Source organism: Phoenix dactylifera, chromosome 14 (genome assembly GCF_009389715.1).
Source record: "Phoenix dactylifera cultivar Barhee BC4 chromosome 14, palm_55x_up_171113_PBpolish2nd_filt_p, whole genome shotgun sequence".
NCBI lineage: Eukaryota > Viridiplantae > Streptophyta > Magnoliopsida > Arecales > Arecaceae > Phoenix > Phoenix dactylifera.
In genome coordinates, this window is record NC_052405.1 from 12,108,419 (window position 1) to 12,122,035 (window position 13,617).

A 13,617-nucleotide genomic window follows, 5' to 3' on the forward strand; every position below is an offset into this window, starting at 1 on the left:
TTCTGCACAAATGGTTTAGTTGTTGGATGGAAAACCATCTCAAAATGACTCTTCTTATAACTTCTACCACAGAAGGAGATACAGCTAAAACAAAGAAAAATCAATTCTAGAGCTGTGTTAAATGTTTGGAGGCTTGGCTTTTGATCATTCCTTTGACCATGCTTAAGGTTCATCTTTGAAATTTTCAATTCTTCATCTGTTTATGGTGACGAGATTCTTACAGTGCCCCCAAAATTAAATGTGAACTATGCTCCTTTAGAATTTGAGTCCTTAATTATTGAAAGGTTCTTGAATCATTCTTGACTCTTATTGTTGGTGGTGTCGTCTGCAACTATTATTTTCTTTGTTTTACACAAACATTTGTAAGCAACTATTATTAATTAATTTTTAATAATCCTATCTTTCTAGTTGCAAAAACTATCCCAATTCTTTGGGCACTCTTGGCAAAATCTTTATTTTTTTTCTTCCCCTAAAATCCAAATATCCGGCCTGACTCAACGGGGCCAGATGATCCACCTAGGAAATCCGGAGCCACAAAAAAACAAAAAAAAAACGAAAAACGAAAAAAAGGAAGGGAAAAAAACCAATCCTCCACCTAGGAATCGTTTTTTCATCGTTTGGGGCCCGATGGGGAAACTTATTTCGTGAAAAAAACGATTCCCAAATTCCTTCCCCAACTACGCCGCGACCCGCAAGCTATATTATATAAACTTTGCCGCTCCTCCTCCTCCGCCAATTTCGCTGGGGCCAATGAGCACCGCCGCGAGCTCCGCTACTCCGTCTGCGGTTCTCTTCCTCCACGGTCACCGGCGGCCGCGAACTCTGCTCCTCCTACAACGACGACGACCCACTCCTACCCCCTCCCTCTCTATCTCCATCTCCTCCTCCCTCTCCCGCCGCCGCGGCCGCGGCCGCGCCCGGGGCCGCCGCCGCCGCCCCCCAGACCCCCAAGGGAGCTCCAAACCCTCGCCTTCCGACCGAGATCTCGAGCTGTCGATCGACTTTGATGCCGCCTCCGCCCGGGTCACGGCGGCCCTGACGCGCCTCCGCCGCTCATCCGAGGCGAAGCTCCGCCTCTTCCTCTCCTCCGGCGCGGAGGCCTACCACGACCTCCTGACCTCTGTCCAGGTCGATCGCGGCCACCACGTCGTGTTCTCCTGCCGCCAGTCTTCGCTTCTCTTCGTGGCGAATCTGTTCATCTGGAGCTTCGCGGCGGTTCTTGCAGCTAGGGTTTTAGGGAGGCTGGTATCGGGGTTAGGATTGGGGTTTCGGACCGGGTGGTGGTCCGGGGACGGGATGGTGGTCCGGAGGGATCGGAGCCTCGGCGGGAGGGAGGTTGTGGTTGGGAGGATGATTAAGGGGAGGGAAGTGGAGAAGAGTTCTAGGGTTTCAGGGAGCCCTCTTTCGCCTCCGAGAGGTGCTGAGGTCAACGTTGGGCGGAATGCATTGCGAAGACCTGTGCAGAAGCAAGAGAAGCTGCCTAAGTGGTGGCCGGATTTGATTTCCTCTCCGATGGTTGTGGTAGGAAAGGAGGAGTTCCAAAGGGAAGCTAATAGACTAGTCCGAGGTCAGCTATCTTTGATATTTTCTTGATTGAATAAACTGCTATTGATTGTATACTTCTAAGAATTAATTGCTTTAGAGATCCATAATGGGACCAGTACCGAAGTATTCTGAAGTACTTCAAAAGCATCCCAGCCGGAGCAATGATTCTGAATATAACTTTAGTGAGGCAATAACGAGTATATAGAAGATAGAATATCTTTATAATTTTACACCTCAAATAAAAATAATGTAGTTGTTAGTGATCATACGTGTCCCCTTAAGAAATGACAGTACCTTTGTGTGTGTAGATAAATTAAATAAAGGAATACGATCATGGAAATTTAGGAGCTTTTGGTGTATCCTACAATATCCAATTTCACTAGAAAATCAAGCTTTTCATTGCTATCACCCCTGTCCAAGACTTCGTAGATCTTCCACTACTCGTTTTTGAACAATGAACATTCAACCTGTACTCCAGGCTAACTGTTTAGATTGACTGCATCTTGGCAACATCTGGGTCTATCTCATAGAATTTCCTACTTAAAATTCTAGTGTGCTACCCTCCTGGTTTACATGTATCTCCGCGTGTAATGACTAGTTTTACTGCAGTTCAATGCTAACATCCTCACTGCCCAGCCCTTTGGGACATGCATAAATTACATTAGCTGACAGGAAGGTTCTTGTAAAAAAGGAGCAGATATGAACAGGGGGCCTTTTGTACTTAGCAAGTTGATAATAAGAAGAGGCCAAAAACACTAAGAAATAAAAAGTCCCCTCAAACAAGCCTCTTTTTTTTTTCTTTTTTCTTTTCGGTATGAAAACAAGCCTCATTGACAGCTAGGAAGTAGCATTTATCCATAAACATGTACACAATGTGATATTCTGAGCACATGCTTCTTATACAAGGTATTGTTATCTAGTGATCTTCATGCTTACCTATCATTATTATTGTTGGAGGAGGATGCCAAATTTTGAACATTTTTTCTTTTTTTCCTCTTGCCTCGAGTATGGGGAAGAAGATTTCAATAAACACATTGCCCTTAATGTACAGCAACTAAGCAGTAGATGTGGCAAATTCCCATCTCTCATATTGTGCCTTGCATTTTTTTAAATTTAAAGAATAAAATTGTTTTCCCAAATTATGTTTTTATCTCTCCGAGGACCTAGACAAAATTATAGGCCAAATAAAAACCCAAACATTTTGGTCTACAATGGCTGCAAAACCCCAAAAAACAATCAGAAATGTCAATTGTTAAAATAATATACATTTGGAATGCTTAAGGAGAGACAGATGCTAAATAATTTTCCAGATATCAAGGTAAAAGTGGATAATTTTGCATAGTTAAAAATAATTCTTGAGTTATTTGGAGTATTTCAAGTGTCATTAATTAAATAGTCATGATTGAGAGAAGTTTGTCTTGTGACATGATAAAATCTGGAAACAACTTTCCACAATTAATTTTACTGCAACTTGAGATTACTTCAACATTTTGATTTTTGGATGATTTAGTGCCTAGTGGCTACTTGATAATTACAAATTATGTTGCTTTCATCCAACACTTCTTTTTTCTGACTTTGGTATTTAAACTATGAATTTCAAAAACTAACTAGTGACTTTATTATGTAATTATAGCTATCTAATTTTGATAACCTTTGTTTTTTTTCTTAAAAAAATAGATTTTGCTCATAAAAATGGTCTCCATAAGTTTTTTAATGAAAGTCAATGTATTGAACATAATTGTCAACCTCCTCTTTCATTTGCTTGTGTGCTTTTATTCAATGATTTAAGTGTTCCTAGCATGGGAATGCTGGTAAGTGGCCGGCACAGCCCGCAGCATGCTGGATAAAGAGAAAAAAGACTTTTGGCTTTATATGGTACATTATCAAACTGTGCTGTCCCATGCTGAACCATCATGGTTTGGCATGGCTTGATACGGTCCGACACACCTGATACGAACCCTTCATGGTTTGGCATGGCTTGATATGGTCTGGCACACCTGATACCAACCCAATGTTGAGTGCTTGTACTGGCCCTGCAAGGCATGTACAGCCAGCATGGATTGGCTAGAATGGACACTTGAAAGCATGCATTTGTTAAATACAGAATATAGTATAAACAAAAACTGCAACAGCTTATGCCAGTTTATAGAAATTTATCTCCTTTAAAGCTTGTTACTGCACTTTGACTCTTAGTCTTTACATGTTTGTAATTTCTTAGACAGATGAGCAACATAACATTTTCACCTAGTTGATATTTATTACTTTCTTTTGTGTTTGCAGGTAAATTTACTTCCCCTTGCCTTGAAAATGATTTCATGAATGCATCTCTTGTGCTTTTCTCCCTCAGATCGTTAAATATTTACTTGATTGCCAGCAATAATGGATAATAGAATGAGCGGGAAGGACTATAAAGATGATGATATTATTCAAGTCAGTTCTTTTATAATCTACTGAATTTTATGACAATATTATTTCAATTTAGATAACTCTTCTGATGGACATATTTCTGGCAAGCAACAACTCAATACTGAAATACCATAAATATGTTTTCTAGGTGGTAGACTCTATAACCAGTTTATGAGTGACATATATAGCATAAACTTGCTTAGACTTTGATATGTCAAAGTGCAATATTTAACCAGAATATTTTGAAGTGATGTTGTTTGGCCAAGCAATAACTAAATGAAATATTTATATTGTAATTATTTACATGATTATTTATAAAATGGAAATTTATCAAATTCATGACTAGCGCCATCTTGTTTTCATATTCAGTACATGCTTACTTGCCCACCCCACACCCCTTCCCAAACTCCCCAACAAAAAAAAAGAAAAAAAGAAAAAAAATGTTCCCAAAAGCCTTTGATAAGAAATAAATTAACAGAAGTAAAGAAACCTTGTGGTTATTGGTAATTATTGCTTTCCAAAAACCGGCCACTCTATGCAAATTTTTATCACTTCAAAATTTGTGATTCAAACTCCATATATCTTTATTTTGATTTTCTAGTGGTTTTTGTATCCAAGTCACCGTTGTTATATGCTGTCTTAGGACGTTTAGAATAACTCCAGCGTAATAAATGAAGTTCAATTCTTGAGGGATGTTTAAGAGCTTAATTCACATGGATAGAAGCAAGTAGGCACATTTCTAAGGTGATTCCCTTCTTTTGCATATTTTATCAAAGATAGTTTTTGAAGTCCCCAACTTCCATCCTAAAATGTGTAGGGACTTGTAGTTGGCTTCATGTTGTACTCCAATGTTATTTGTCTCCAAGGGTTATATGGTGCCAAACTTGCGATAATGTGATGCAAATAATCCATATTCTATGCTGACCATAATCAGCATGTATCCCTTTGGTTCAATTTGCTTTGTTATGATATGACAACATTGGTCAACATCTTCATGTTTAGCCCAATTAAGTGTGAAATGGCCTCACTGATTTGTTTGAGTTTGTTTGAATTGTGATAATCCATCTATTATCCTTATGAAACCTCACCAATCCTTGTTTTAATCAGGTTTGGATATTAATCAGAAAAAATGAAATCAATAAAAGGTAGACCCACTTTAGAATTTTATAGTTTCTCAAAAAAATTTGCATGCCGTGCTGTATACCCACAGATCTCTTCTGGGTTTTCCCTGTTTACCCTATTATCTCCCCCTCAGAAAAAACCACTCAAATACATTTATTATTTATGTTTTAGTCTAATATTCTTCAGGTAGTAGTGGATCTGTGAGCTCTAAACCACTATACGTATGATTGATATACTTGAATAGGTATTGCTACGACTAAAATTTGCACACATAATTGCTGTATTAAATAAAAATAATTAATAGGATAAGTATATTCATTAGAAAGAGGTTCAAATTTCAGTACCAAGTTCCATCCTGGTTTGCTTTTTGGATGGTGCATGACCAGGTCAGGATGATACGACTAAGACAACAAAAAGGAAACAGAATTTTTAAAATGCCCTAGTTTTCCTAGTGATAGGATGCATTGGGTTGGTTGGGATGTCCCGGTTCAATAGAATCATTGTTGTGTAGGTGTCTCGAGTCCTAGTTTCTTGGAGGAATGATATGGTACTTCAATTTTTTGTTGTAAAAATTTAAACTTTTGTGAAAATTATTGATTAAACATCTTCAATTTTAATAGGTAATATTCTGATATATTATTGATTTTTTTATCAATTTCAATGTGATTTGAAGTTTAGGTTTTATTTGTGTTTTAATATATTCCATTTGTTTAAGGACAAAAAACTTTGGTGGCTTCCGTTTGCTTGGGTGTAATCTAGCATGAAAAAATAAATCCGACGTTAGATTATCATGTTCGGTACGAAAAGCAGATGAGAGAGATGGTAAAATAAACAATGGGTCTCATGTTTATTTTTCTGAAAGAGAAGGTAAAACAAATACGGCCAAAGAGGTGGTATTTCTTTTTCCACGTTGAATTGCCGAGTGGAGGTAATTAGAAATTGTCATTTCTTGATGAAAATGTCCTCACTTATATTATATTAATATTGTATTAATTATATTGATATATTACAAATATATTAATATGTTGATTAATAATATTTATAAATAATAATATATTTAATATATTAATATATTTGTTAATAAATATTAATTATTAATAAATAATTAAAAAAATATTTATTAATTATCAATAGTTCTAGCATAGGATTTATTAATAATTAATATATTTATTTATATACCAAAACATACTAAATTTTTTTTCCATAAGAAATATTTTTCTACTATATGCATAATTAATTTAAATATTTATTAATTAATGTAAATATATTTTAATATTTGAAATAGCCAATACCGACAACGTTTATGTAAGTGGGCCATAAATGGCCAACAAACTGGGCTGAAAAAAATATTATTTGAATTGTTTATTCAAGGGTATTATTGAAAATTTGGCAATATTTTTATATAATATTACCTCCAACCAGACATAGTAATTTTTTCTAATGCCATTTTTTGAATAATTCTTTTCACTAACCAAACGTGGTAAAATTTATTTTTCCTCGCAATCATTTTTTTCGATAAATAATTCTGAGGAATCGTGTAATCTGACATACCCCAACCAGATGAACCCTTAGAGAATCCTTGGTAGATTAACATTTTTATCTTAGGAGTTTAAATCTTACTTAATATAGGAAGTACTTTTGATTAGAAAAATCAATAACTTGGTTGATTTGTTTGTCTTGAGCAAACCTATGTCAAAAGTCTCTTAATTCTAAATTCGGTAGGATCGTTTACGATTTATTTTGGTATCAGTTGGATGCCTTCTTATACAAAAAGAGACGGAGATATGAAAGTTACAGTTTGAAAGTTAACTTTGAATGGGGAAAAAAAACTTAGTGATACCCCATATCCCTTATTTCTTCTTATGTGGAGGTCTCCACCTATTTCGTTATGATAATTTCCGTCTTTGGGCTATGTTCATCCTTATGTTGCTCGAAAGTGGAGATTGTTGGAAAATTTGATTTAAGGCAGGGTGGGGCAAAGTATGCATGCATTGCATACATACATACATACATACATACATAGAGTTACACTTGGTGTAATATTTATAGAGTTACACCTTTTTTGAATTGGATGATAGGTGTATATACATACATGCATAGGGTTACACTTGGTGTAACATTTATAGAGTTACACCTAGCGTAACATTTATAAAGTTACATCTTTTTAGCATATGTATTCATGTTACTATATATATATATATATTATACATATTATATATATATATATATATATATATATATATATATATATGGGTCAAGTTCAAGTTACTTCGGTGTAACATTTATAGAATTATACTTTTTTGACTTGGATGACAGGTGTCCCATCAAGGTTTTAAATCATGTAGAATGGGGTTGTCCCAGTTTTCCCATAGAATGGGATGTGCGGCCATGTGGCCTTGCCCTGACACTTGGGATAGAGAATGTCCTAAGATGTGATGATCAGAATGCTAGGATAATGGCGAGACAATCCTGTCTCGATGCTCAAGATGGTACCCCAGCGCGGTGTCCCACAAGATGTCCCATTGGGAATTGTGTCCATAAGTCCTATATCGATGATCCGAGATGTTAAATATGTTCTATTATCTCTAATATACTTATACACTAAAAATCTTGCAATTTGAAGATCCCTAGCATATGCATCAAGTGGTCAAAACTTCGATAGTTCAAATAATACTAAAAAATTGACCATTTGATACATAGGCTAGAGGTCTTTAAATTATGTGATTTTTAGTTTTTGAGCTGTTTAAAAGTAATATCCAACAGCTCGGATCATCAATGTGGGATCTCTTTTATACAATTCAAAAGGGTGTAACTCTATAAGAGTTACACTAGGTGTGACTCTATAAGAGTTACACTAGGTGTGACTTGATCCTATCCCTATATACATACATACATAACATACATATACATATACATACATACATACACACACACACACACACACACACAGATATATATATATAATGAGATGCATATATAGTATTATACATTTTGGGTGGTTGTTGTATCACTTCAGCTTTCATCCTTTGCTGCTAGGTATTAACAAGTTGCTCCCAACTACTATATCCTTTTTACAGATAAAGCTTTCCTTGAAAGAATTAAGTACAATAAACTACATATGGCAACATCATTCTATTGTTGAGCTGCTTGAGCATATTTAATAGATGAAGAAAGCCAGAGAGCAAAAGAAGAGACTGAAATAAAAACATGGAAAAACTTAAAAAACAAATAAAGGTTTGATTCTAATGTGAAAGTATTTGAAGCAAAAGTAAAACGAAATAACATCTCTAAACTAAAGAAAGTCTTGTCAATGATCTGTCCTTATGTATTATCCTGAAGAGCAAAACTGTTTCTCAATTTAAAATATCAAAAAAATGTAAAACATCAATTTACTTGTTTTCCAAATGAAATGCACTTTGCTGGATAAACTGATTTACCTGTAACTCAGTTTTTCTTTTATATGTCATCATAATTCATTAAATAAATTCACGTACAGTTGCTTGCTAATTTTGGCAATACCAATAATTTTTTACCCTTTCCATGTTAGCAGCTTCGTAAGATATGCAAGATTTCTGGTGCAAAGGTCTCCTTTGAAACAGACTATGCACGTGATTCCTATTATCGGGCATCAGTGGACTTTGTTCTGAGGACTTGCAGCAGGTATTATTGCGGTTCTGTAAGATTTTTAGATTAATTTATAGTTTATGTTTTCTGTTAATTTTTTGTTGAATTGTTTTCACTTTCACTATTTAGCTTCCCTCGTTTGTTTCATATATTGACATTTTTTTTTTCGGGTAAATAATTCAGAGTAAAAGCACCCTCTGACAATGTTCAAATCGATGGTGAGGAGGCCAGGCAATTCATTTCTGGACTTGCTGATAATATTGGACTTCAGAATATTCGTGCTGCTACACTTGTGCGTGCAGCTGTTGCAGCCCACACACGTTCATGCTTTCTGCAGTGTTGGGTAGTCTTTTTTTATGTATCTGTTATTTTCTTTGAAATACTTAGGCAGAGCATTGATCAAGGCTCGGTGATGCAACAGCTTTTTAATATCTTAGGATTCTAATAATATATGCTACTAAACACATTTCTAACTCAGGCATTGGAAATCCAAGGGAAACATTCTGAAGCATTGGAGGAAGTATCAAAGATCTGTAGAATTTATCAGATTTTCCCCCCCGAAGAACATTCAGTAAGTGGTTGGGTCAGGTCGATTGATTTCACCACATACCTTTTGTGCTTATAGTTTTCTCTGATCTCTTATAGCCTCTTTGCATACTGTCACATCCCTCGTTCTGTGCATGCCAATAGATGTTGTCATTATACTCTTTCAAATATGTCGATTTCAGGAACTGTTTAGTAGTTATTGTAATTGTTCCAGTAGCATATCCGGAATGTTTTCTGTTCTAATGTTGTTTTATTTTCAGTGATTTTGTAATTCCTAGTGTTCGTCATTGTGGTGAATGAATTTTTCCCCCTAGTTGGTAATCATAACATTATCAAGATCTGCACTTGAGATGCAGTTGATTTATTGTTCACCTTCATGGACATATGCCAAGACTAAGTTGGCAGTTATTTCTCTTAGAACACATTCCAGTTTAATTTAATGGAACTTTTTGGAGGTTCTAGTGGTACCTACTCCCATTATGCGATGCAGGTCATTTTGCTTTGAAGAATTTGTATATGATCATAAAAAGAATTGGTTGGCTTATTGCTAAAATTTTAACAATGTATAACAACATAGTCTTGGTAAATGTATTAAGTCCCATCTCACAAAATCAACTGGGCATTGATCTGCCCGGGCCAACCCAAATGTTAGATACTGTAATAAATATTTTTCTTCTAGATCATTTAACTAGATGACCCTAGAAGGAATTCTTTGAGGGCAACATCAATTTTAGAAGCAATATCTAATCCAAAGTGCTTTCTTATCAGTTTCCAATAAATGAATTTACTTGTTTGGCATCAGAACTATTGAGTAATTAGAATTCTCACAAATTCCACGCTAAAAAATTTCATGATGATGAGCAGTTATTTTTGCCAGATGATTGTAGTCACATTTTTTCCTCTAGGATTTTATTTGTTTAAAGCTCTTTTTGCCCAGCAATCAATGCTTCCATCTTTCAAAGAGTTATTTATTAACTAGTATAGTTAAAACTTGAGACAGAAAGTTCATGATTGATGCCTTTACAGTTTCAGCTCATCTTAGGTTTCTTCTGGTACACAATTTCTTCCTGACAGTGAGTGTGATTTGATACAAATGTGTCCAGCCAGAAATGGAGATGGTGGCTAGTGGTCTCAAGAGGAATTTACGAGTGGAACAAAGGGAACACTTGTTGACTATGTACAGAGAAGTTTACGGTGCTGAAAATCAGAACATTGCAGCAGAAGCCCTAGCTCTGGTATGTAATCTTTCTACTACTTGGCACCCTGTCGGATTGTCCCATATATTGTCAAAGTGGGATGCTTGTCTTACCATGTTGTGACTTAAAACACATGAAATATAGATAACTATCATCTGGGACCAGGATCTGTCATCTTTTTTTTTTTTTAAAGTTGAATACCTTGTTTTGCATGCATTTTTGTTTGGCCATATAACATTGGTATGGTTTACGTTTGAGATAACACTTCTTTCTAACCAGCTTGTTTTTTAGGGATGCGAGGGACACCCAGCTGTGAAATCCGAGGGTACTCCTGCATCTGGACGTGATATACTGATATAATATTTGAGCTGTGGTTGGACTATTCAACTAATGCACATATGACTCCTACGCACTTTAAAGGTGATTTACAGTCTTGCAGGTAACTCGGGATTACATGATCAGTTAAACAGTATGCTGATCCCGTCCACCTCTTCCTCCAGTCGGCAGCAAAACAGTATGCTGTGCCATATTTCTGACTCATGTTTGAGATTGCACTCAAAATACAGACAGCCAACTAACCAAATCCTTAATACCTGAGAATTTTAGTGGCCAAGTGAAATGGAAGCGTTAATCATACAATATGATTGGAGTATCCATATGAAATTACAATTTCTAGATATTTTTTATATTTAGGTATGACGGATCAATTCTAAGTGTTTATTGGTATTGTTCTTGGTAGCTATAATTATTTTTTTATGTAATTTTATTTTGTATAATCTAAGTTTATCACTTCACTATGATAAACCTCAGTTTAATAAAACTTGATACCATGTAGTTTTATTGTACTCTAACTTTGATTCTATATTATTACATCATGATGATTAGAGTTGTTCCCAGTTTATTTATTGACTTCCCTGATCACATTACCTCTAGAAGATAGAAATTCGATTTAATTAGCTGGCGTAATGAGTTACTGCTTCATGCTTATACTTCTTATATATATGTGACGGATCTAGATTAGGCCTAAATTTTTCGGTCGATCCAGGTTGAAGTCAAAATTGTAAGCTCAAGCCCAGCCATTAATCCTCCTTGCTCTTTCGACTCAATCATCAATGGTATTAGAGCATAGTACTTGAGAAACCTTGGTCCCTTCGGCGCTCATTCTCAGAATTAGTGAGAATTAGTTCTATGTGAAGATTTTATTTAAAAATTCAGACATTTAGATGGATGTGTCCAAGAGTATATAACCATTACAAGAACCCTCAGCCTATCCGATATAGGATTACTATTCTCTAACATCCTCTCTTATGGGTAGAGCTCGAGGGACGATATGTGCATTAGTGAGTGGGAGTATAAAGGTTTCCGTAGGTAAGGAGGATCGATGGTTTTTGATTTTGTGAAGATCCTATTAAAAAATTTGGGCATTTGGATGGATAAACCTAAGAATATATAAGGATTATAAGAGTTCTCAACTTATCCGACGTGGTACTATTATTATCGGTGATTCTTAGAAAAACTATTATAAGAGTCCACTTCATTTGTCAAATGTCTATTTTGATATTGGTGATTCTTAAAAAAATGTTATACCAAGTGGCTGGAAGTTTGTGGAAACCTCGCAGCCACAAGTCATCACCTCTCTGTACACAGGCCTTGGAACATAGATACCAAACGGCTTGACGTTCGTGGAACTGAACCTGTCGAGTTAGCAGTGATGCGTCACACTTGCAAGCAGATTGGAAAAGAAAATTTGTATCGGTTAATATTAATGTCGGACTGTGATTCTTCAATAAACCTACTCGTGGACTGCAAATCCGGTACCCATATAGAAATTTCTACAAGAGATCTTGAAGACAGTAATGTACAGGCTTTGGCTGCCAACCACCAAGAGACCCTAGTCTGAGCCTCATAAATGCAAATTAACCTCATTCCCCCGTCAACAAGGTGCAAAATAGGATAGATGATCAGCTTAAGAACCTCATAGAGCTGCCATGGCAACAATGGACTTGACCAATGGAAGAACGTCTGGTGCCCCTATGACACAAGCTCCAACCTCACCGAGCTAGACTCGTTCAAACAGGGCTCTCACCCTTTAAAGCCAAGGTGGACCTGCCCTCCATGCTCGAAGACAATTCTGAATTCCTCTCACATTCCACCAGAAGATTTACATCTCTAGCTAAACTGCCGTGGGCTTTGCTTGGACGGTATCGTGTCGTCCACCACAACACACTACGACCTCAAGGGCATCCAGAATGCACCCATCCCCACCCATGGGTCCTCAACCATGGTGGAATGCAACTAGAGCTATGGGTTGTTCGGAAAGTACCAGCTCTGATCCAACTATGTCTCCAACAACAGTAAGACCCAATTTGGAAAGCTTTTAAAGAGCCAAAAAGCACTTTCTAACCATCCAAAAGCACTTTTAAATAAATAAAAAATTTTGGTAAAATTTTTAAAAAAGCTGAAAAAGCTAAAACAACTTTCTGAGAGAACCTTCAAAATAGAGCTTCTTCTAAAAAATCACTTTTAGAAATTGTCAAAAGCTGTTTTGAGTTATAATATTTTTTTTCTTTTTAGACCAAAATAATTATAATAAAATATAATAATTACACAAAAAGATATTATAATATAAATATAATAATATATTATATTATATCATAATAATTAATATGTTATGTTAAATAATTTAATATTATGTTATATTATACCATGAAAGAATGAAAAACTAACTTACGCGAATAATTATAATATTTTATACTTTTATTATTGTATTATACTATAAATATAATATTATATTACATTATATCATAATACATTAATATGTTATGTTAAATATTTTAATATTATATTAAATTATTATGCTATAGTATATAATATTATATTACTATATTATAATAATATTATTTTATATTACATTAATACTTTATTGTATAATACTATATAATGTTATTTATGGTCATTTTGTCATACCACAAGTACTTTTTCAGTTTGTTTACCAAATACATGTTAAAGTTTTACAACACTTTATAAATTTAGTTACTAAACAGCAAAAAGTTTTTTATAAAAAGTTCTACTTTCAAAAGTTCTACTACAAACAGCTCTCCCAAACGAGATCTAAGTCATCATTGGTTGACCTACCTAGAAGAGCAGCCACTGCAGCAGCCAGGGTAAGCTCTATCCC

The 13,617-nt window shown here is 35.3% G+C and overlaps 1 protein-coding gene across 1 annotated transcript; it reads left to right on the plus strand.

Annotated features, from left to right (window-relative positions):
* Positions 1–651: 651 nt before the first annotated feature.
* Positions 652–11,340, plus strand: LOC103717550. Its single transcript, XM_008805983.4, has 7 exons — positions 652–1,567; positions 3,920–3,975; positions 8,624–8,733; positions 8,881–9,040; positions 9,176–9,268; positions 10,347–10,478; positions 10,731–11,340. Exons 1-7 carry the CDS (start codon positions 751–753, stop codon positions 10,797–10,799), a joined length of 1,437 nt encoding a protein of 478 aa, XP_008804205.2. The 5' UTR covers positions 652–750; the 3' UTR covers positions 10,800–11,340.
* The last annotated feature ends 2,277 nt before the right edge of the window (positions 11,341–13,617 follow it).